Genomic DNA, 26332 nt, shown 5'->3' with positions numbered 1-26332 from the left:
GTCTCACAGGCTGGCCCCCAATACAGCGTCACATCGGAACCTTTAACACATTGTTGGGATTGAAGATTGGTAACCAGAATGAGCGGTGGCCACCTTAAATGGCCTTTAGGAAGGATGTCTGTAGATAATATGTAGGGTTCAGAGTTATCAACTTTTACTGAAAAATTCCTGCTTCCCCCCTCCCACCCCCTTGCCCATTTTTCTCGTTTTTTGTCGATTTTTCACATTTTTTTTCAGCATTCTGATAATCTAGTTTTCCCATTTATTTTGCCTTCATTGGCAAATATTCCAGCTTACTGCTCAAAATCCTAGACTTCCTCTTCCTGCCCTACATTGCGATTAAGGTATGAAATCCTAATGTAATACTTTCACCTTGCACATCCATCCATTCAGAGAACACACATAATCAATATGCACATAGGTTTTTAAAAAAATATATTTTCTCCAATTATCAAAATTTTGACTTTTATTTTCCCCCCTGATTTTTATCTGCTTTTAACAGGCCTGAACAAATTCTGAAAATTCCCAGATAATCTTTTTAAAAATAATGAAAATATGAAGCTTGAAAGATATACTTAATTGAGTATTGTACCTTTACTCATTTTCCTCCATTTACAAACGATGGCCAGGATTGTGTTAAAGCCAGTAATCCTCAATGAATTCAGATGACTCCTTGACAGGTTAATTTCTTGAAACATCTCCATATTATTTTAAATTATAACACAGTCTTTCAGAGAGGTATAACACTCCTGCTATATGTTACTGGGTTTAACACTCTAACACTATCTGTAATATTAAATGTTTTGTATGTAGGAATGCATGATTCCAGTGTCCTTTTCACCAATCAGATCCCAGAACTAGATCATTATTCCTTCAACCAATCACATCACAGAGTTGCAACTAATCAGATCCCAAATTCTAATTTCTCTTCAGCCACTCTTTTCAACCATTCAGACCCTAGAGCCATAATCGGTAGATCCATATCGGTAGGGTCATTTCTGATTAGTTCAGTCACAAAATTCATCTATCAGCAAAAAAGTTTTGTGAGGACCATTGTCTTTTCCTCCCTCAGCTAATGCACTGCAAATTTTCCACAGTGAAAAAGAAAATCAGGCGAGGTGTTCAGCGCTCTGAAGCAGCACCTGCTGTGAAACTTTGTGAGAACTGATTGAGAGGTCAAGTGGAGGCAGGTGCAGCACAAACTAAAAGGAGATGCCACCGTCAGAGAGGATTATGACATAGGAAACAATCGATTGGCGCTGGAAAGCTGCTTTGGTTGGATTGGAAGGGTGTTTTAGTTTGACTAAAATGGAAGGGATGAGTTGAATGTGTATAAGGTAACTCCTGGTTAGAAACTAAAATTTAGGGGCAAGTGTTTTGCCCCAAATTCTAGCAACAGCAGCACGAGATCAGTAAATTAGAGCAGGAGTTAAGTGTCTGTAAGGGATCTCAGACCATTCGTGTAGTAAACATTAGAAACTGCACTCCGGGCCGTGAACTATCTGTAAGCAACGTCATAGGAGATCTACTAGTATTATATAATAACGCAGTGTGGTAAAGGTTTATAATAGTCCGTATATCATGCACTGCATTATAACCTAATAACTATGTTATTAGGTTATAATGCTCTTCCATTTTCTCTACTTGTATATTATCTATGTATAGACATGGTACATTAAACATTCTATTGTAGATGTTACATTTTGTTACAGATGTAAAACAATCTTAAAATAGAGAGAGAAAGCCAGTTACGGGATGCTTTGGACTTGGAGCCAAAGCTGATAAACTCTTTACAATTTGCAAAGCTCCCTGATCAAACAAAAATTGAACTGTGAGTGGCCTGAGTTTGTATTTACCTAACAACAATTAGCACCTTAGCAGCATTAATACCTTGTGCATTACATGGAATACAACTCCTGTCCATATTAAAGAGCATATAATTAAACTTAGTAAGCAATGCCACAAAGATCCACTAGTAATATAATTAAAATAATACACGTGCACATACATACGCCATACTCCAGGCATCACACTTTATTATACATGCAAGCCAATCTTAAAATGCTGTACCTTTTTGAATTACAACCTGAAACTGAAATTATAACAGTCCAATCTGCAAAGTTCCCTGGCTAAACGACGATTAAATTCAGTGACCCCAGCCTATATTTAACAACTCAGAGATAGAGAGGAGAGCCAGAAACAGGAGCAGAGACAGATAGAGGGACATACATAAGTAGAGATTTTCTGATTAGCATTATTTTAATGCTGGCATTAATCCATCTAAAATAACACTGTCTTAAAAATAAGGCCAAGTGGAAAATCGAGAGATTTAAAACTTTATTTTGTAATATATTATAAATGGTTATACCTTTTTTGCCTATACTGGGAATTTGAAAATGACAGTTGTCTATATAAGCAGATTTATTTATGGAACTGCAGTCTGTAAGGAAAATAATTATTTATATTCCAGAAATCATTAAAAAAAACTTGCTTCACTGTCCTTGGGCAGACCTGCTGCAAACTTTTCCAAATTCTATCACTCAATGGATGCACCTCTCTACTCACTTCCCTGCCCCAAACACCATAATTTCTGACTCACCATGGACAATACCACAGGAGATCTGCTAGTACATATCTGGACTATAAAAACTTTACATATCCACACACTTCCAGTCTGTCACACTTCAGAAATCACGTACAGTTTCTGCAAATTCAATGTATAAAGAAACACAGGTGGTCGTTTGTAATGTATAGAAAAGCTTTGTAAGAACGGAAAATACCGGAGTCACAAAGCCACAATGTCTGCAGCCCCTTAATTAACCTTCTTACAAGCAAAGCCAAGGTCCTGATCTTCAGCCTGAATGGCAGTTAACTGTGAGTGAACTCAATGGGGCAATTTTAGCTTTTATGACTGGGTGGAAATGAGTGATACCGAATCGGCAGCTCCTTATTTTCTTTCCCACATAGGTTTTAATTGGGCGGAGTGTAAAACGGGCTGACAATTCGCTATTGCCTGTTTTGCGCCACTGACCAAGGCGAGGTTCATTCCCAATGGTTTCTGCAGCACAACTTACCTTGATTGAGATCTCATGTCCTGATATTAATTTCTCAGTAATTTCGATGAAAATTACAATGTTTTTAGCAGTTGTGATCAATTGTGTTATGACATATTTCTATTTACAATACATGCAAATCATGTGTCAGTCACTGAACCAAGATGACCCTGCCCCTTTATGGTTAAATGGCAGATTTTGCTCACCGGTCAGTGGGCTTCGAGTTGTAGGTTGTTGCTGTCCAGCTTAACACCGTTGTCTTATTGGCTGTCATTGTGTTGGTAATAGGCATGTTCCTTCACCTGCGAAGGGGTATGAAGTATAATAAATCAGTCAGGTTTATGTTCTTATTAATAGTAACGGCAGTAATAATATTAATCTTGTGACTACTAATATGGTACAATTAATTACAGTAATTATAGTGACTTTGATTGTTATTATGACTATTAGTACTATTGTTTAATAGATTAGAAATCAAGAATGTTACAGCACAGAAACAGGCTATTTGATAGTCAAGTCTGCTGGTGTTTTTCTCCACTTGAGCCATCTAGTCTAATCCCATTTCCCCGCGGTCTCCCTATACCCTTCAATATTTCTCTTTTATAAGCAACTTTTAGAAGGATTTATGGACTGTTACAACAATTTTCTGTGGCATTTTAGGATTTTCACATTAACAGGAGGCAAGATTGGCACCAACTTAATTTCCCTTTCCTGCCTTCTCTTCCAAGTTATGCACAGGTGAGGAAAGCTATTTGACCCATCTTAGCTCATCCATCCAGAAAGATCACAAAGTCCTATCACTGCATCCAACGTTCTCTTAAATAATTCTAGGGTTTTCGCATGCATTACCCTAACTGAAATTCCGTTCCATATGTTAATCACTCCTTGTGCGCAGAGCTTCCTGGTAACAGTCCTAAATATATTGTTAATCAGTTTACATCTGTGAACCTGTGTCCTCACAGTACCCCCATCCTAGATTTGGAACTTATCACGTGCGGAAATACTTCACAAGCTATAAGTTCAGTGCTCGGGCAAATTTGTTGCACCAAACTATACAACCAGGAGGTCTCAATTTTGATTCTTGGTCTGTGCTGAGCCAGCCAATCCCAGCTGGTACAGCATCTATAGGACAGGGCGGGGGTAGAAAATGGGCAGGGTTCCCCACACCCATTTGCCATCCAAGGTCCCTTTTTTCCAGTCCAGGTGTGCCAGAGGCAAGGACAACTGTCCCTCCACTTTCTCTCTCTGCAACAATGTGCTTTCCTTCTACTTGTTGCCTCCATCACATGTGAGGGTACAAAGCACATTTTACTGTTACGGTCCTTGATAGGTGGGGAGAATAGGGCCAGCAGTATTATGCTACAAGTAACACTCCTTACTTAAATGTCAGAGATGGATTATGTAAGGGTCTAAGTTGACAACCTCACTCCCTGAGACTCCTGTCTGAGCTGAAACAGCTAATCTTGTAAGGCTGGCCACTGAACCTGAGCAAATGGATATAAACTTAGTGCAAGGGAGCCCTGGGTTCCAGCAATTTACTGTCTTCCATCCTGTATGGACACACGATGAAGAACTGCCAGTCAACTGTTTAGAAGAACGGACTTAAAATTTAATCGTCTGCAAAAAGAAGAATGAAGGCTCTTCAGTAGCTCAGTGGTAAATGTTATGTACCATTTTACGAAGGACCCAGGTTTGATCCCTGGCCTATAGCTGGTTAGCTTAACTCAGCTGGGGTGGAAGTTGGGGCTTAAAATTGACTTCAACAGCCTGGAGTTAGGAGCAGAAATGGTCCAGGGTTCTAGCTCCAGTTGCTATACAGTGACCCCTTCTGGAAAAAGCATGAGTGAATGTCAGGTGAGGACAGGATTAGGTTTGATTGTGATACCTTACACAATTGAGATTTTGGATTCAGATACTAATTTTCCCTTTCCCTGTCTGTTCATACTTTAAACTATTATTCTGTGAATTTTAAATGTTGAATTAACATCATCATCAGGGAAACTGGCTGATAGGAGTTAATGAGTCCGATAGTATGAAGGACTGAATTATCATCAGGAAAACAGCTTTTGATCTCTGGTAAAGTCCAGTCCAAAGTGGCTAAGTTTTAGTGCAAATTTGAGCCAAATCTGCTAAACTGGAGCCTGCTCAGGGAGTGCTTCTGTGGACACAGTCCTCCTGCAGTGCATCCTCACTTGCCTGGCATCTTTTTGTTGCTCTTCCTCCAGAAAACATAAAAATTGTGAAAACCACACTTACAGCAAAATATTCCAGTGCCAGAAACCAGGATACAACACCTTCTGAAGAAAACAAAATGATAAAAAAAGTGGACAAGAACACTTATGTCCTTCAAATTCTGCAGTTTGTTTTCCTCTGGTACTTTAAATACTCAATTTCACAATCAGCAATCGTAGACATTTGTTAAACATGGGCTATTGACACCATAATAGGAAAATAATGGGGGTCGTCAACAGCTAACCTTCATTTTAATATTGTAATGAAACTCCTGCCTCATTTTGCCAGGAGCGTTGATTTTGCCTGTCAGAAATGTGTCTAGTTGTGAGGGAGCTGAAATTCCTGTTTATGAAGCTTAATGATGTGTTGGGGTGAATGAAGATCACCAAAGAAAATGGCTGGGAGGAGTTACTGACCCCGACAGAGTGAAAAGGATGAACTTTAAAATACACAGTGGATGCTGATGTAGCCATGGGTTAATAACCTTGTTTTTGCTGATATCACTCCCCCCTCACTCTGCTAGCTTCAAAAACACTTTCTGGCCAATTTTCTTCAGCCACTTTTCAAAGCAAAAATAATCAAAAAACCAAACAAACAGAAATAAACAAATGGACACTTAACATGATTAATCTTTGTAACTAGGCTTAAAATGATCTCATTAAGCAATATATTTCTAATTTTAACTGTGACCAGACAGTAACATAAACATCAATTTTTTAAAAACCCCATGGTAAAAAAAAGGTCAGACTACTGACCATTAGGCAGCAGTGACCATCATGCGCACTGATCATTACGCTGCAATGACCCTCACACCAGACTGACCGTTACATGATTTAGAGTTTTGTTTTACACGCCATCTCTGCTCGTGCCATGCTTTTGACCAGAAGCATTTTAGATTTTAGGTGCTGTGGTGTTGCATGCATACACATGTCTCCACACAGTCAGCGTTTACACTCTGGTTGCATATTGGAATAACCCAAGTAAAATGGCTATTCTCTCCAGGAAATCCAGGCACACGTAAAGAGTGAGTAAATGTTAGTGCCACAGGAACTTCAGGCCATTGTCACAATTCCATCTACTGTTCAATATTAGCATTATGTCAGACTGGTCCTTACATGATTCAGAGTTTTGTACTACCGCAATATGTGTAACAAACACATTACTCGATTACATTGCCCTTGGGGCACTCAGAGGTTGTCCGGGAATTTGCCCCCTTCCCAACACAACTGTGTCTTGGATTCCAATGTTGGAGACACTGTGGGCCCCATACCCCTGATCCTGTAAAAAAAAGTATGTCTCTTTGCCTCCTCATCCCACACCCCCACCCATACTTACTGAATGGTTGTAACTCTAACCTAATAAAAGCCTCCTGTTGTACCCTCCTTGTTTTTGGTGGATCCACCCCATAATCTATCCATTATGCCCCAGAATAGCTGAACAGAGATTACACTTTGTATCACACCCCTGTGTATGTGCATGGACTTCTAATAGGTGCACACATGTCTTCTGAAGGCTTCCTCAAGGAAGGATACTTATTCTGTTGTTAAACCCCTACCAAGGACAACCAAGGACTTTATTTCACTCCATTACAGTATACCTGATGTGAAGAGTGCATAACTATAGCAACGCAATAGAAGGGAAATAACAGGAAGACACCATTGTCTGTCAAACGAAAAAGCCTCAATAAAATATGTGAAATGTTCAGTGTTCTATTTTTCCAGACACTCGACATTTCAGATCTGGAACTGTGCCCAGAACTGGGATGAATTTTAACTCTCTTCCTAGCTTCTTTTTTACTTGTACTCCATTAACTAAATTAAACACACAAGGAGATCAGTTATTTTGTGCCTAAATTTGGTCAAGAAAATTCTCATAGCAATCGCACGCTGCGTCAGACAGTATCATACTGGGCAATTGGAGTTGCGGCAGCTTGTTTTGTACATTAAGAGTTATTTGGGGCAGCATAGCACAGTGAGTGAGCTCTCCATGCAGGGCTGCATCTGGATTCTCTACACAGTAACTTCAGACAAGAAAAACACCTACATCCCAACAGTGTTTTCACTGAAGAATATTTAAATACTTATCCAGCATTCCTGTAAGACGGGAAAAACAAAATAATAATCATACTCTGCGCTAGGATATCCATAGAAATGCCTATGGAGACCTCACCACCGTATCTCTGTAGAAACGACTATGGACGTCTTACCACTGTATCTCTAGAGAAACCCCTTTGGGGCCCCCAGATGGCAGTGAATTTATCCAGTGACGAGCTGAGCGAGCTATACAGATCAGGAAGATGCCAGGTTTGATCCAGGGGTGTGGTAAATTAGCTGTTCTTAGTCAAAGGAAGGTAGCAAGTGTAACCCCACTATTCAAGAAAGGAGGGAGAGAGAAAACAGGGAACTACATGCCAGTTAGCCTGACATCGGTCGTCGAGAAAATGCTAGAATCCATTATTAAGGAAGTGGTAACAGGGCACCTAGAAAATCATAATATGATTAGACAGAATCAACACTGTTTTACGAAAAGGAAAATCGCGTTTGACAAACTTATTAGAGTTTTTTGAGGATGTAACTAGCAGAGTAGATAATGGGGAACCAGTGGATGTAGTATATTTGGATTTTCAAAAGACACTGCAGCGGAGTCGGGAAGAGCACTCACGCACCTCCTGGCTCCACATTCAAGCAAGCATTTTTTAAAAATCTTACCTTTTTGGGGGCGGCCTCCACTGGCCCTTTAAGGAATGCTGGTTAGGTTGTATGCAGAGCACGTTTTCCTGAACACAGTCAGTCTGGAGCCAGCTGCATTCAGGGTAGCCCAATTTTGCATAGGGAGCCTCAAACATGCGTTAGGCCCCCATTTCGCATATGCCTGTTTCAGGCGCAGGCCCTAGACGCCTCTTTTTGTGCCTTCAATATGGCAGACGGCACACTTCTGGCACATAATGAGCGTGTGAGCCCCGCCCGTCATATTGGATGCTTAGGTGCCCATTTTGCAAAATGGACGTGGCACCATCGCATTTCTAGGCCACTATCTTTTATTTAAATACAGAGTGGGGACTGGAGCCAATAACAAGATCTTTAAATCAGTATTGCTGCAGCTTAGGGCTTATTAAACAGTGCACAATAAGAGGATCACAGTGTGATGACAACATTGTGCAAGGCTCTACAAGCATATTCTCCGCTGCTCAATCCCAGTGAAAAGATGAAAGGAAAACTGCAGTATTATAAAAGATCACGCTCCATGGAGCACCTGCCGGAGCACCAGCACAGCATTCTGGCCGCTGGCCAAAGTACCAGTGCAGCACTAGCGTTTCCAGAGCAAAGGGGAGGGGGGGGGGTCTCTGAAGGGATTCTGCCCCAAAACTCACCACTGAGCCAGAGACACCCTTTAATTTTTAAAAAGCCCATTAATACATTGCAACTGTTTCCCTGTGAACAGGTCATTTCAATGTGAAAGCAAAAAAAATACCTGTACATAGAAGGTCAATCAACATCCCAAAGAGAAGTATAGATAAACATTCAGGTAGAACAGTTCTGATAAAGTGACCCACCTAAAACATTCACTGTTCTTCTTGTTAAAATGCTAACTGACTTCAGTTCATGTTCAGCATTTTGTTTTTGTTTGAGATTTCCAGCATTTGTGGTTTTACTGTTATCTCATTTTCTCTTATTTCAATTTCATCAACAATCCAGTGAAGCTTCCAACACAAAAATGATTGGTGACATCTCAGCACATCACTTTATATCAGAAAATTTGCAGAGGATGTGCCAAAAATTGTTAGGTTTCAATGAAAACTTTGACACGTCAAAAAGGAGACACAATGTGGCTAATCCCAAAATTCTGAATTACAATGAAAATATTTATTGCACGTTACACAAACAGCCTGAACAAGTGGGATCAGTGAGGGTACCAAAGAGAATCACTGACAAGTTTAGGAATGCACACTTCTCCAGCTGATTAACTTTCTCGCTTTTACTTAGGCAGTCTCATTCCCTAGGGGATGATGTAAATGCATGAAGTAACTCAAGCAGGCCTCAAAATTACTCGCAAGGAGTTTGGAGGAAGGCCAGGCCCACAGAAAGGCAGCTGAAGAAAGAGCCAGGATTCTTGTCTATAGCATGTAAATCTTCAGGGAGCAGGCCAGTAAGTCAGTGTGCAGTCAGAGTCTCCAGTGCTAAGCATTGCCAGGAATAACCCATTGTCCGCTGGAACAAAAGCACGAGCTCCTGCATGTGAGCCAAAAGAGGCCATCTGGCTACCCTGTATGAAAACCAGTGTTAAGAATGTGACCTGGGGGATATCTTTATTTGTGCTGGGGAGACAGGCCCTGGAAAGAAACAGAGGACAATGCCCCGTGTGTGAGTGTAGGATTACATGCTGTAGTGAATTAAAGGTAGAGAGGTTAACCCTTGAAGACCTAAACACTTCAGCATATATAGCTAAAAGACCTAAACTGATATGACAGGAAATTTTACAGGCAGTAGATTAGTACAGGTTTGTACAAACACCCCAGGACACTTGTACAAACCCTATCAAATTTTGTTAATTTTTTTCAAAACCCTGGCCAGTTTATAGTAGTCTGCACAAATCACTGCTTGTACAGATTTCCTGCCATGCTGCAAATCGGCAACATTTTAATGGTGAGCGTTCATTTGGAGAGTGGGCACAAAGACAGACTCCACAATATGACCCCAGTTATATTATACACGTATACCTAGTGAGAGCTTGGACACAAGTCTAGAACCGTACAAATGCTAAATTGGATATTTCACTTTTTAAAAAGTCATTCCAATATTTACAAAATGCCTTTTACTTACTGTAATTCCTGTTCCGCACTTACTAACCATCTGCAGTGATCACTTACGGTTAGTGTCTGTTTGTCTGTGTTCGTGGACCAAAGTCAGCACCAGCCTTGACTCTGCTTCTACCTGCTGCTGTTGCTCTGGGGGATTAAACCCTGTTGCATGCAGTGGGCAGGAATAGTCAGGATATTCCTGTGAGATCAAGAATTCCTGCCCACAACATGCAGCAATGTTCAATCTCCTGCAGCAGCAGGAAGTAAGATTGGGTTAGTGGCACTGGGTGAGGTGGCAACAGAAAATACCAAAATGTACCCAAAATACTCCGCAAATTCTTCAACAAATGGGGCAAAATCCCCGCAATTTTTGCCAGTGTTTCACTAAACAAGTGATGGAACATTGGTTATACCTAGTTATAACTAGACCGTCCCCAGTGTCCTTTCAATGTAACTACATTCTATAGGCATGTATTCCTGGCAGTTTGAGGCTGTGCCAGCTTTTTTTTTTGGAAAAAAAACTGTTGGTCAACCTCTGCTAGTTTTTCAATTGGTGAGTATGTTCTTCCCCCCACCCCCCACTGGGCCAGTTCTGGAATTGACCCAAAAGGGGAGTGGATGTACAGACACTGCACAATAATAAACAGGAGATCATTCTATGTATCATGACTAGCTAAACATGTGACTCAGTCATAGCCCATTTTATCTGACTTCTGAAAGCTCTTTTATGGAGCTTGCTGCATTCTATTGCACTAAATGAATCTTGTATCTGGGGGAGGGGCGCTGCATTTGAACGGTTACTTATTTAGCTTCCACCCACACATTCAGGTTCATTTTATCTGCTTCGTCAGTCATTCGGTGTTGCTTGGAACTAACGTTTTGCTTGATGGCGCTGGGCAAAGTTGACAGTTCCTGAACTTAGATTCAAGTAATGGTTTTATGAGTTTTGAAATATCAGATTCACCAGAGGTGAGGGTGGTTATTAATGGGAAATGAAACAATCTCCTACTCTTGGCACCCAGTGTCAACATTAAACACTCCCAGGTTAGATGTAGAATGATGACCACTTTACACTGTCTCTCAAACACTTCTAAGTTAGAGACTCAGAGCAAGACTAGTTGGTGTTGCCCTTTTAACACTCCCAGGTGAATTATGGTAGATATGGATTGAGTAAAGCTCTCTCTACACTGCCACTCACAGCACTTGTGGGCCAGGTGCATCATGAGTCAGATAAGGAGCACAGATTTTTGCACAGATTTACAGATGCATTTTATAGATCCAATACATTAAAGAACTCCCCATTCCCCCACTGCTGTGCAATGTTCCAGACCCAGGTATGCAGCTTAAAGGGCCATTGGCGTAGAAATTGGTTTGTGCTCGAATCAGTGCACAATCCCAGTGCAGAACACGCTGCACAGGTCTAATGAGGCCACCAGCAGGACCACAGCAAATTGGTCCGCCAGCTTTATTACGATAGAACAATTGAGCTGTGGGCCCCATTCACGGTACCAAAGGCAGTTGGCCGGTTGCAGGGGGATGATGGGGGTACAGCAGGATCGGCTGGCCCGGACGTGAGCCGAGGGGCTCAGGAGAGTCCATGGTGGGAGGTGGGGAGGGGGTGGCGGGGAGGTAGTTGGGAGTGGGCGAGTGGCAGTTTTAAGATGGGGCTGGGACGAGAATTCCTGTTACTCCTGGCTCCACAATGAAGTAAGAAAGAAAATTTCAGTCTTACCTTAAGGGTGGCAGCCACCAGAGGTCACTGCTGAGCACCTGAAGAAACTGACCGCTGCATGCACGGTGCATGCTGCAAGCATTCGCAGTCCAATTTGGCAAAGGGGCCTGAATCAGGCGTTAGACCCCCCAATTGTATATGCAAAGGGCCAAACATCAGTTTCAGGTGTGTGCCGTGGGTGCCTACTGAGCAGCCTTGACCAATATGGTGGGCGGCACACTTCCGACGTGGAATGAACACACGCATGCCAACCTCCATATTGGACCCAGACGAGCCCGTTTTACGCCTGTAAAATGGGCATAGAGCGAACCAATTTCTAAGCCACTGTCATCATGAAAAGCTCTTTGGGAACATATTTTTATTTTTATTACAAAACATATCTTTGTTTGCAGAAGGAAAAGAGCTTGAAGGGCCACTGTTGGACGTCTGGTCACCAGCATGGCTGTGATCTCAGAGACCCCCCAACAATCTGAAATTACTCTCAATACATTGAGTAGGAGGAATGCCAAAGACTGTTTAACATTATATTGAGGATCAAGGAAGGAGATAGACTTCATGGGGAACAAGTGATTCCATTAGTCCTAGAAATAAAGTACTGATTAAATAAATAAAAACGAGAGATGGCAGTACAGGCTGTGTGTCAGGACTGTAATATGTGAGAGTTTGTGGACAGTGAGACAGTCCTGGATTACCATATCTGCAGTAAATATCTCTGGGTTGAGACACTCCGGCTCAGAATCTTTGAGCTGGATTGCATGTTAGAGACTCTTCAACACATAAGGGAGGGGAAAGTAGAAAAGGAGGTCCCACAGACACTGGTCCTATCCAACAGGTATAAGGTACTTGATATCTGTGAGGATAAGGATGAAGGCTGCAGGGAGGAGGCCCAGAATGATAACCATTACACCATGGAGCACGAGGCAGTCCAAGGCGATGCGGGGAGAAGATCAGAATAGAAAGATTGTAGTCATAGGAGATTCTATAATCGGGGGGTTGATAGCGTCCTCTGTAGTCGCGACCGATAATCAGTAATAAATCCAATAGGGAATACAGGAGAAACTTCTTTACCCAGTGAGTGGTTAGGATGTGGAACTCAATACCACAAGGAATAGTTGAGGTGACTAACATAGATGCATTTAAGGGGAAGCTAGATAAAGACATGAGGGAGAAAGGAATGGAAGGATATGGTGAAAGGGTTAGTTGAAGTAGGGAGGGAGGAGGCTCGTGTGGAGCATAAACACCGGCATAGACCAGTTGGGCCGAATGGCCTGCTTCTGTGCCGTACATTCTATGTAAGTCTATGCAATTCTATCAACATCGAGGGAAAAAATACCCACAATGGTAAGTTAAACATTGCAATGTCATGGGAATGGCAGGATACAACATGGAGCTTCTGAGAGAGCGGGTAAAACAAAGGGAGTGAAAGAACTAAGAAGAGACCAGTAAGGTAAAGAATCTTTTTAAAAATATGCAGCATAGGCAGAAACAAATTTATTAAAACTAGAATACCTAAGTCAAAGAGGGGAATTAGAAGTGAAAAAAAATACTCATGGGCAGTAATAATGAAAGGGGGGCATCAGGCAGAAGTAAAATCAAAAAGGGAATACCAGAGGTAAATAAATAAAACTAAAAGTGGGCAACAGGTGAAAAAGGGGAACAACCAAGAGAATTATAAAATTATAACTTAGATAGAGACCATGAGGTGTGTATGTTGAGGGATATTCACAAGTGAGAGAGTCAAATGCAATAGGGAGGTAAAAGAGATGTGAAAACTGTCAGTTAATCGGTATGCTTAAAGTAAGAGTTATGGCCTTTGAAAGCAAGATGCAGAAACTTACAAGGGCAGACTGAAAGAAAGGGATTTTTGAGGGCAAGTCGATACCATTAGATTTAGTAAATGAGTCCTCATGGCCCAATGATATGGCCGCTAGCATTAGAGTATTGAGTATACCAAGATGTCACTTTCAACTTTATTCTGAGCTATTTCAACACCATTCATGGAGTATGCATGTCATCTATTTTCCCTTCCCATTGACTCTAAAGATCGAGCCAAATAGATTCGGACACCAAATAATCAAGCTCACAACAACAATTGTATCTGGACCCTCCATGTAGGAGGCCATGCCAACAGTTGTGGCATCTCTCAGGGATGTTCATATTGGTGCCATGCAGGCTCTGATCCCAATTTCTCCTCTGCCTTGGACAAGCTGGGGGACCAAATGGATAGGGGCATCACAGATCTCCTGCAGTCTGCTCTCATGCAGATCAGTGGGAGTGCTGTGCGGCAGTAGCATAGTGGGAGGGGCACAGGTTGCCCTCCCTCACAAGGGCAGCATGCCTTCTCCTCTGGCACTCCTCACCAGTGCCTGCCATGGTGCCAGCAAGCCAGCTGGGCCAGACTGTCCTAGCAGCTGTCGAGATAGTGCAGCCCACAGACAGGCCCAAGCTCCTAGACCTTGCCCATTCAAGAGCCCTGATCTGAACCACCGCAGTCTTCCACCTCCCACATTGCAGACACTGGGAGAGATACTGGACATGACTGTTAGTGCAGGGGAGCAGGTATTTATGCTTGAGTTGTTTACTACAATGTGGTCAGGGTAGCTGGTACTTGTTAGAACAGACCAAGGAAGAAGGGAGTTCTGAAGTCCAATTTCTGTTCTAATGATCGGGTAACTATACCTTGTCTGTATCTTTGCAATGCTGCTAATAAAGTTATTAAATTAAATTGTTGTTGTGAGCTTGATTATCTGGTGTCAGAAACTATTAGACTTCATCTTTAGAGTCAACAGGAAGGAAAAATAGATGACACGCATACTCCAGGAATGGTGTTGAAATAGCTCAGAATAAAGTTGAAAGCGACCCAGGAGACTTGGTAGACTCGATGCTAAACATGTCCAACAAATGCCGAGCAGCATTCAACTACGTCAACAGGATGCTGAATTACATAGTCAAAACAGTAGAATATGTCAGAGGAGGTATTGCTCAAACTTTAAAGTGCTCTAGTCAGACCACACCTTGAATACTGCCTCCAGTTCAGGTCACCAAGTGCTGGAGACAGAGAAGAACCATTAGGCTGAATTCCTAGTGTCAAAGGCCTGAGTTATGAGGAAAGACTGGAGACACTTGGGCTTTTCGGTTTAGAGAGGAGGTGATCTAAGAGGTATACAAGATTGTTAAGTGCATAGAAAAAGTTAGTTCGGAATATTATTTTAAATTAAACTGCAGGAATAGAACAAACGGTTCAAACTAGTAAAAAGTTATTTTAGGACTGCTATTAGGGAATTCTTCTTCACAAAAAGAATGATGAACATATGGAATAAACTTCCAGATAGAGTAGTGAGGCAAAAACCCTGGAATCATTTAAGAAATAATTGGATGCTACAATGGGGGGGACATTAGGAGCGCTCTAGATGGATCAATTAAGATGGGCCGAATAGCCTGCCTCATCAGCAATTATTTTGTGTCATTTTGTCACAACATAATTCACATTGATGAGTTTTGACACAATTGCCTGCATTGAATGCTAGTAAACAAATGAGAAAGGGGTTCCAGTTATTGTTCATGAAGGCAGTGTCCTCTATAGTGCCTTTTGCAGATACATCATGCTCTCCAGTTTTCCCTGCACAGCACATTGATGTTTTCCCATGCAGTACATATCATTTACCCTATGTTTGACATCATCTTATAACAGTTCTGTTGTGCGTGATGTACAGTTTAAATTTAGTCTGACTTATAACAGATTGGCTGAGGTACAAATATTACAAATTTTTCATTATGTTAGTAACCACTCCAGACAAAAACTGACCCAAATGTTAATTATCTAAACAAGCTTGGCTTACAATAGATATAGTTGGCACGCAGTAGATATGTAGAATAGATGCCTCCAGAAGACTGTTAATGTTATCATTAAGACCTTGAACAAGAGCTGAATGATTATCTGGTAGGAATGGAACTGAGGGTTATGAAGATAAGTACACATGGATGTAAGTAAATGCTGTGTGGAGTATGTTACGGATATCACACTAAGCAACGCAACTGGTGAGGGATAAATAATGAAATGTATAAGATTAAATAGATATCCTGGAGTTTTGCTTGATTTACCTGTGGGGAGGGGAACAGAGGGAAAACCATTGCAGAATCTTTTCTCAGGAAGGATTGGGTAGAATCCATGATAGAATGAATACAATCCATTCTGTGTAAGGAATGGGCTTGATGGATGAAATATTCGGTGCTTTCTTATGTCCTTATGTGACGAAGTAGGTGCAGTACTTTTGAATTGCATTCCCTCTCTATTTAAGGCTTTATAGAGAAATGTAACCTTAACTTGAATGAGAGGAACCTTGGGCGGAAACCAAAGATAACAGTCAGTCATTCTCGGGGCCGAGCATTATGGGCTGTATTATCACACAAGTGACTCCCACTTTCTTATAATAGGACATTAACAGGAATCCAGGAAACCATGGTAGCACAGTTCTTCACTAAGGCAATGCACTGTGCATGGGTCAATATGGTGCAAATTCCTTGTGACTCCCTACTGCTTAAATTCATTATCTCAGGAGTACTGTAGTAACTAGATTCTGAGCGCCGGCCAGGTGCTCTCACCCTGTAGAGATGGGCAACAGCAAAAAAACACACAGGAAAGAGTCCCATGTCCTTGGGCTATTCTGACACACGACCCAATGTCAGTTATACAGCAGAATTGGCAGAGGCTGCATGTAAGTTGAATACCTACCCTCACAGAGCATAGAGAACTAGAACGAGTAAGAGTAAAATTAATCAATCTCTTACCCCCCCTCCCCCTCATCATGTTTTTGCCCAGTTTTCCACAGAAAGGATTTGAAGTTAAGAGTTACTTTCCCAGTGACTAAACAGTAAGAAATTTGTTAGCTTGCGTGGGTAATTGAAGAATATCATAACCAATGTATTGGAAAGCCTTTAATCTCTGTCTGTCTGTGAAGAGGGAGATGAAAAACAAGAGAGACAAAAGGGACATGAAAACAAGCTTTTGAAAAACAAAGGCTGTGAATGCAGTCAGATTTGTTAAAGGGAAAGCTGTGAGGCCCTTCGCTGAGGTGAAGAGGTTGGAAATGCTAGAGAATAGTTAGAGACAACTTGTTTAAGTCAACTAAGATGTCCTACTGATGTGGGGAAGTTCGGGGTGTTCTTTTGTATCACTATACAGAGATAAGTTGTACTAAGTGAATCTGATCATAACTGTTGCTCTGTATGGTCACTTTGTGAAATAAAGCAGCCTAACGATTCGTATTGGGCCTCGTTTCACCAAGTGTTTACTCAGTCCACCTTCAGAGAGGTTGAAGAAAATACACAAGTGAAAGACATGAATATCTGGTTCAAGTCACAAGGGGACATTATTGGTACATCCCTGGGTTATGCAATAGTACAAACAGACATAGGGGAGTGTGAGCCAAATCCCATAAAAAGACATTCGGACTGCTTAAAGGAACCAATGGTGCCACTGAGCCAGAGAAGGTATTTATGGCATTCCGGAATTTGTAACACCCCCAAAAAATAGAAACTGCTTTTGTTCATGCAGAGATTTCAATGGCTTGATAAGTTTGCTTGTGAATTAGCCCTTTCTGATGTTTTATCATTGCTTTCAAAAATGTCTCAGGGTTTCAATACAGCAATCACTTCTGAATGTCAATATAACTGTAAATATTATCACAAAGTCCTAATATTTTTCTGACTCAGTCTGTACTGAGATAGCCAGTCCTGTTAGAACCACCATCTGGACTTGGTCTGTACTGAGATAGCCAGTCCCGTTAGAACCACCATCTGGACTTGGTCTGTACTGAGATAGCCAGTCCCGTTAGAACCACCATCTGGACTTGGTCTGTACTGAGATAAATGTAAGGAATCTTACAACACCAGGTTATAGTCCAACTGTTTTATTTGAAAATCACAAGCTTTCGGAGGCTTTCTCCTTCGTCAGGTGAGCGAGTGTGGGATTCCATGGAAGGTTACCGCATTTATATTCAGAGAACAATACCTGGTGATTACAGATAATCTTTCCAACTGCCCGTTGTCAAGGCAATCAAAGTTGGACTATAACCTGGTGTTGTAAGATTCCTTACATTTGTCAACCCCAGTCCATCACCGGCATCTCCACATCATGTACTGAAATAGCCAGTCCTGTTAGAACCACCATCTGGACTTGGTCTGTACTGAGATAGCCAGGCCCAATATACACATTTTCTTGACCCAATTTGTCATTTTTAGTGGGACAGCCTTAAAGAGAATATTCATAATTCTTTCATCTGCATTACATCATTGTACCTTTATTGTTGATAGTTACCTAGCATAGCAGGGACATGCCCTCTGAGCCGAACAGTGTCTCATTTTATTGCTATAATACATATTTTGTGGGTGCTCCAAGTCCACAGTGGACAAGACCAGTTGGTTTTAATGTTTATGAAACTGACAAATTTCTGGCACAGGATTAGGGGATGGTGCAACTCCAAGTGTGGTTTGTCTGAACTCCTGTAGTACGTAATTATTGTGGTTTCTGGGTCTCAGCCTGAAGCCAATCAGGATTATGGTTCTGTGACTAAGACCAATCTGATTTGAATTAATTGGAAAATCAAAGACACAGCCTTACACTTGGAGTGTTTCCACACCACTGCACAGCCTCGCATTGCTGTTGCTAATGGGCACATTCTGACCAGAAGAAAAGATGATATACAGTGCAGAGCACAACTTACACTGAATGAGAGAGAAGTTAGGAAACACAAAGGGTGGTAGAAGTGTGGAACTCTCTCCCACAAAAAGTAGTAGATGCTCACTCAATTAATAATTTTAAAGGTTCTACCTGTCCCCGGTGTTGCGAAGGATAGGCCTGGCCACGCTGCCACGGAACGCTCCGTCCAGTTGGACTGTTCCGCCCCACCTGTCCTTCGTCAAAATGTTTATGCAAAAAAAAACCTTTGACCACAAGGCAATCAGTAAGTGGTCCACATGTAACGTCCTCGAGACCCTGCGGGAAAAGGAGATGATGGATCCTGTCGGTTGGTTCCCCAAGCAGACTGTCAATGTCATTTGGCAGAACGCCTCATCGCCAGAGCTTTCAAACAAGCACCAAGACATAGCTTGGCTGGTGGTGAGAAGGGCCCTTCCTGTCAGATCCTTCATGCACTCCCAGACTCTCAGCGCCACCGCACGCTGTCCCCGAGGAGGCTGTGGTGGAGACGAGACCGTCACCCATCTCCTTCTGGAATGCGCCTTTGCAAAGAAGGTCTGGAGATATCTGTCTAGGTTCGTCCCGAGCAGTTCCGTAACACAGGACTCTGTGATGGGCTGTTCCCGGGGACGCACACAGAGACGGACATCAACTGCTGCTGGAAGACCATCAACTCAGTGAAAGACGCCCTTTGGTCTGCCCGAAACTTGCTGGTCTTCCAGTGCAAGGAGCTGTCCTCGACCGATTGCTGCAGACTGGCACATTCCAAGGTCCAGGACTACGTGCGCAGGGACACACTGAGGCTGGGTGCGGCCGCCGCAAAGGCTCTGTGGGGAAAGGCAACCGTTTAGAGCCTTCCCGCCATCATATACCGAGAGGCTGCAATCAGGGAAAACCCCCTCCCCGGGCAGAATGTAAAATTCAAATTGATGTAATGTAATGTACCTGTAATGAATCTGTAATCAATAATCTGTATTGACTGTAATGCAACGAGGCACCCAGAGTGTCATGAACTGTAATTATGTACAATGTGTTCATTGAACTGTACTTGATGTAACCTGCAAATTGTATAATCTGTATTGTGTATGTTTGGAATGTGATATGATAACTGTATTGTATGTATTGGTGCAAATTTTATGAATAAAGTATATTTTTTGAAAAAAAAATTAAATCTGAGATCAATAGATTTTAGGTAGCCAAGGATATTAAGGGATATGGAGTCAAGATGGGTAAATGGAGCTAGGATACAGATCAGCCATGATCTCGCTGAATGGCAGAACAGGCTCAAGGGGCTGAATGGCCTACTCCTGTTCCTATGTTCAAAGTAGGTTTTTACATTCATTACCTGCACTTGTTAACTGCCCCTTTTCCTGTCACCATCCAACAGTCTGAGTGAGATTAGGAGCTCATCAGGTGAAATTTGTTTTAATCGATTGTCCCAGCAAAAAAGGTACAAGAAAAAAAGTCAGCACGAGTAGAAAATGGAATTTTTCCTTTTGCGCTCAAGCTGATCTTTTCAGGAGGAGAAACTCATCCTTGAATCTTCACCACATCATCCAAGCCATACCAAGCAGGCAGACCAAGTTAATAGGAAAACTTTAAATTAGCAAGCACAGTAAAAATCTGAGCATTTGACGATGATTTCAATATACTGTTCCTTAACATTTTGGGTATTGATCCTTTGTCAGAATTATATATACGTAGCCTCCTAGCTCTCCAAGGTAATCTGATGCCAAACTCATTAGAGTGGGCAGCTAAGCAGCCTGTTTAAGCCCTCTACAAGTGCTACTCTGTAACTAGCAGGTTGTGCGTGTTTATGAGAATGTACCCTGGAAAGGGTGCACTCTCCTATCTTCATGGAAGCTTGTACGATCGGTGCCTTGTCTTTATAGATGTGTCTGAATGAAGGCCAGCCTGTAACTGGAGGTCTCTCAGCAACTCTCAATGGTCTGTCCAAGGCTCTCGACTCTCACACTTTCACACTATGCCAATACATGCATTGGTGTTCAGCCAAGGTGCAACCTGAAGAATGGCAACAGCTGTCAGGCAGTCTAGTCACACATCATCTGGGCAGGAGACCAAGCCCACTACTCGCACCTCCACCCCAGTAACTTCCAGAGGTCAGGCAGGACATTGTTCCATCCAACCCTGGATCATTCAGTTATAATTCACTAAAACCAGTCTGCAAGTGATTCCACTGCTCCACCCCGGTCCAGCTAAGAGATAAAAGAGACATCATGCACAGAAAGCCTTCTTTTAAAGTAGCAGAATCCCATTAAAGAGGCAGCATCCCATTAAAGGGAGAGGATTTTTTTTTTAAAAGGAACATTTTTTTTCAAAGGCGCTACACTGCCAAGAGCCAAAGGCTGGGTACAGAAATGATTCAGTTGACAATAAGCCGTCAAAACAATCAAAACCTTTCTACTTAGCACAAGGCAGCAGGGTGATGCAATGCATTAGGGTCAACATGCTGTGGCTTGCACTCACAGGATGTAGCCCTGCACCCAAAGTTCCCAATCTTAGCTGTGCTGTGTGGAGACAGCTGCAGGTGGAAAAGAAGAGGGCGAGATAAAAGACAGAATCAACCTCGTATACTTCCTAATGGCCTGTAGCAGAATGGGTACTGCGCAGAGTCCTGGGAATACTCACATGCATGCGTTCCTAAATAGTGAATGATGTTGAGAGATCAGAGTGGGAAACTGGAAAGGAAACTGCCCAGGAAACAATGAATTAATGGACGGCATACCCTAGTAAACGAAACAGGCAAGCAAATTACATTTTTATTGTTTCAGATTTAAGGCAGATAATGTGATGGAATGAGGCCTCTTTCATCTGCAGGACCCTCTTTGCTGCCTTTGTTCCTACCAGGTACCAGCGTTACTGAATGCCCATTTGAGCATATGTGTAATATTCTACTCGATGCCTGCACATGGAGAATGGCAGTGTAAGCCTAAATTGTTAGAATCCCTCTTGCAGAACGAGACTAGTTCCAGTTAATTGTTGGGTGGGGAGAAAAAAGGGTTTGAAGGCACCTAGCTGACTGCTTACGACAACCCATTACTTGCTGAGTCAGGATCAGGTCTGTAGGAGTTAATGGGCCTACATCTGCAAACCTGGCCCTTGACCAAACTAGCACATCCTGACATCAGTGCAGTTGGGAATTTTCATCCAACGCTGTACTTATCTGAAGACAAATGAAAGAGACAGACAGTAAAATCATCTCCACGCCCCGCTCAAGAATGATGTCATCAGTATGTTAAATGGCATGGTGTCACCTGTCCTATCAGGCACATTACATCCTCACAGACAAGTTGGTACAATGGCACGATTCACCAACAGCGCTACACTGGGGTTTTCAGAGTAGGTGCTTGCAGTTCTGCCAGATCCAGTCCTGGGGTTGCTTTGTACTATTTGGAAGTGTGGCTGCATGGTTTTGCCAGTTCTAAGCTCTACTTCTTGATGCAGATCTCATCTCACTATAGGTGAATGTTCTACATTTACAGGAGGAGAAAGAGAGAGAGAAAAATTTAATCCGGCGAGCTGCATTGGGACTCCCGTTTAGCATCCTCGAGTTCACTGGTCTGATGTAAATGAGGCCGGGGCCTCAAAATGGTGGCCGCCTCTTCACCACTGGGACGAGCGGCTGACCGTCGCACTCCACCAGTCGGCCACCCACAACTCAAAATCGACCTCCAACATTCCCCAGTATTTTATTCCTTTTGTGGTAAGTCCACTGTAACTGCCAGAATCTAACGGCACCACCCAAACCTAACATAGACTACTGCAGCCTTCGGCCACAGTGCAAAGCACACACAGCACTAACACCCTGCACCCCGCACTACAATGTACCCATACCAAGTCCAGACTGGCACAGGCAGCATCCATATTACCAAGTACCAAGTACAGACTGACAGTCAGCATCCACATTACTTCCATTCCCAACATCAAGTGACACAGCCAGCAGCTGAATCAATTGGTTACTGTGTAAGTGTTATATTCTTAATGTTTATTCAATGGGTTAAATCTCTCTCTGACCATAACTGCACTTTCCCTCATTTCTCTTCATTGAGACCTTAAAGAAACACTACCAGCATCAGCACTGCCCATCAGTCAAGCATTTGATTGCATAGCAAAAATTACCTTCTAGTCTTTACCTGGAAACAACTTGAACACCCAGGGGAAATCACTATCTGGAGCACGGTTTGTGTGTGTGCCCAGTCTCCACAATGAATAGGAACAGTCTACCCCTCTCCCCCCAAAAATAGCTGCAATGCTGCTTTCTAATACTGACAGCTGGTAGGCTGTACACAGCAACAAATACTACTGTGCTGCAGCAAAACTTACATGTTTGTTTTTAAGCAAAAAGTCATTGTTGGGGTTGGATGCTATTAGGAACAAGATGGCACCGTGATACAATTGAGCCTGTTGTAGAAAGCTGGACAAGTTACCCTGGCAATGACATCCCCATTTAAATGATGGGAATTCAAGCAGTCTTACAACTCTTTACTAAAACAGCTCTCAGATAGATATGAAAAACTGCAATGAAGACAAAGGGCATCAGATAAACTGCTTTTCTCCAATAAGCAGCAAATCAAACGATTACTGCAAGAGAGCTGAGGAAAATCTGGTTGAGGAATGCAGCTGAATAGAGGACCACACCCCTGTCTAATAAGAGTCAGATTACAGCACGGTTTGAGTGTGTCACTCACAGCTTTATATGGAGTTCCTGATTGTGCTAAACCTGTGATCTGCAGAATGCATTTAGCAAACAGCCTCTTCCAGCCACAACAGAAACATTTCTTCAGTTTTTTTTATTTCAAAATATATATTTTATTTCATAAAATTTAAAAAGATACACACGGTTTACACACAGTTCAAATATAGGGCACAAAATGCAGCACAGCAGTTCAAAGCAATCCAGTACAGATCGTCTACACTATGATCTCATTGTTACATTTCTTCAGTCATTCCTGTGCTGTGAGGTTAAGCATGGCATTATGGGCTGTCCCAATCTTACTCTCCCACTTTAAGGTGATATGTTTTCCCCATCCTGTGCAGTTATCTGAGCCATATGGAGTACTGGATGAAAATGAATTGTTCCCTTTTTCCATTACATAGATGTGCATCTCTATTTACTTTTACATTTTTCCAATGATATGAAAGATGTTTTATATTTTACAAATGCAATGGCAGCAAAATCATATGTTTACTTTTTTTCTGACTGGCAATTAGCAAATCAGTCCCAAAGCATCACCATGACATTATTTATCTAACATTAACATACAATCACTGATGCACTGAATTAACTTTGATGACAGAATGCAAGATGTGAAAAGGTTGGCTTGGCTCGTTGGATGTATGGATGTCAGCCGTTTACTCTGAGGACTGCCCGATAGGATGCATGCTGCTTCTCAGTACTTTTTGCTCATATCTAACCCAAAGGTCCACTGCCATAGGAAAGCCCTCACTCCCTGTGAACCAAAACGCAACTTTATGCATGATGCAACTGGAATAGCACGCCACTGGGTGAACGAAGACCCTGTTTTGCTGTTGAGGCATGCACTGGAAATAGCACAGGATCCCAGCTTACCTCTCCAACCAACTGAAAACTTACAAAACAAGTTTATCAAGAAGTAAAATGAACAGAAGGAAGATTTAAAAAGCAACATGTTTAGCTAAATTGTATAATTTCATTTATCTCTTGCAAAACAATAAAAATCAAAAATCTCTGGCAGTTCTCTGCAGTACTTTCACAACTTGTCCCTGATGAAAAGCTTTTATGTGAAAAATGAACTCCACACAGTCTTTCCATAGCCTCCAGCCCATACAAAGAGAAGGGAATGGCCCCACTCCCAGTTATATCTTTCTGTTCTCTTTGATCCAAGCTAGTACAAAATAGACATCTATCATTTGCAATTAATCAAAGGCAGCTGAATGTGAAATACTTCTTGCATTTCAAGACCTGTTATCTAGTCCGATCTCTACATGTAACAGGGAGGCCTCTCAGGTGCAAGACAAGCAAATCACATAACTTTGGGATACAGCCAAATTGTGAGACTCTTGTTTTTCGGACCGTTGATGGAACAATTGCGAAGACCATATACTGATCTATAAGTGTTTGATAGTCTCCCGTAACTTGTTAAACAGAAAGGAAAGAATTTGCATTTATATAGCACCTTATCACATGCTCAGGCAGTCCCAAAGTGCTTCACAACCAATGAATGACTTTTTGAAGTGCAGTAACTGATATGTAAGCAAACATAGCATATGTGCAGAAACAGAAACGAGAGGAACTATCAATTAATCTAGTTTGTTTTGGTGGTGTAGGTTGAACCACGAATAGTCAGGGCTATTCTATAACAACCCGCTCTTCTTCAAATAATGGCATGGGATCTTTTACATCCACCTAAACAAACAAGCAGGGCCTCGGTTTAAGCTCTCAACCAAAGGATGGTAGCATTGCAGCACTCCCCCAACATATCAGTGAAATGTCCGCCTAGGTTATATGTTGAAGTCCTGGAATGAGACTTGAACCTACAGCCTTTTGACTTGCAGGTAAAAAGTGCAACCAACTAAGATTTAAGGTGATTGGCAAAAGAACCAAAGGTGATATGAGGGAAAACTTTTTTACACAGCGAGTGGTTAGGATCTGGAATGCACTGCCCGCGAGAGTGATAGAGGCAGATTCAACCATGGCCTTTAAAAGGGAACTGGATAAATACTTGAAACGAAAAAATGTGCAGGGCTACGGGGATAGGGCAGGGCAGTGGGACTAGCTGGACTGCTCATGCACTGAGCCAGCACGGACTCGATGAGCTGAACGGCCTCAATCTGTGCTGTAACCTTCTATGACTCTAAGCCAAGCTAATACTCAAGACCATTGTGTGCATTTCTCACCTTCTCCCGTACAAAGAAGCAAACACAGCTATCTCAGAAGCTTGACACATCGGAGAGTCTCTTCCACAGCCATGTAAGGATTTAAAATCATCATTAGAACTGAGCCTGACAATGTAGAGCTGAATTGGTCCAGTTTCAGTACGAATTACATAATTACTGCTGAAGTTCTGGGTTATTTTACTAGACAAGTATCAACTCAGTTCTACTGCATCACAAGGCTCAGTGTCTTCTTTCAATAAATTACCAACCTAGTGATGTCACCAATGGCTAAATACACAATTTTAAAATCAACAGCAACAAAGATTCCAATATCCAGGCTCCACACGTAATAAGGCTCCAATGGAAGATATCATCCATGAAACCAATGCTGAGAAGCATCAGCCATGCCGAATTTAATGGCAAGATCTCATTTGAATATTTTTTTTCTCCGCTTCCCGGTCGGCAGTTGGCCAGATTGAGAGGCTGGCTGGGTGTTGGGCAGGAAGGCCTGAGCTAGAAGGCTGCAGCCGGGAAGGCCTGAGCTAGAAGGCTGCAGCCGGGAAGCAGAGAGGAGGGAGGGAGGGATCATGGTGGGGGGGAGGGAGGGAGGGATCATGGTGGGGGGGAGGGAGGGGGGAGAAGGTGCTGGAGTGATGATCCCGAGGGTGCAGGGGGAGCAGTGCCTTTCAGGGGGAGGGAAGCAGGTTAGCTTGAGGGGCCGGGGAGAAGCACACCTGCTCCTCCTGTTCCATAGCAGTGCTGGAAAGGCAATTACCTGTTGGATCAAGCCGTTCTCACCTCCCTTCAGCTGCCGGATTTCCCAACTCCTGGGAAACCCAGCCCGCAGACGTTAAATGTAAATGGAGTCTGAGACACACAGCCTCATTAACATATTTAAATTACTGACCCGCCTCTCATGAGCAGGTTACTTGGCCACCCCCTCA

The 26332-nt window shown here is 42.4% G+C and overlaps 1 protein-coding gene across 2 annotated transcripts in view; it reads right to left on the bottom strand.

Annotated features, from left to right (window-relative positions):
• Nucleotides 1-26332, bottom strand: part of si:dkey-82f1.1 (DENN domain-containing protein 2A) — a 118463-nt gene that overhangs the window by 53770 nt on the left and 38361 nt on the right. For both annotated transcript variants that reach the window (XM_067999666.1, XM_067999665.1), the window contains exon 2: nt 3260-3355. In XM_067999666.1, the coding sequence (XP_067855767.1) occupies nt 3260-3345 (86 nt within the window). In that variant the 5' untranslated portion in view covers nt 3346-3355. The remainder of the gene's footprint in view (nt 1-3259; nt 3356-26332) is intronic.

The sequence above is a fragment of the Heptranchias perlo genome, chromosome 18 (assembly GCF_035084215.1).
Source record: "Heptranchias perlo isolate sHepPer1 chromosome 18, sHepPer1.hap1, whole genome shotgun sequence".
Taxonomy (NCBI): Eukaryota; Metazoa; Chordata; class Chondrichthyes; order Hexanchiformes; family Hexanchidae; genus Heptranchias; species Heptranchias perlo.
Note: the sequence above shows the minus strand (reverse complement) of the source record. Positions and strands in the feature narration are given on the sequence as shown.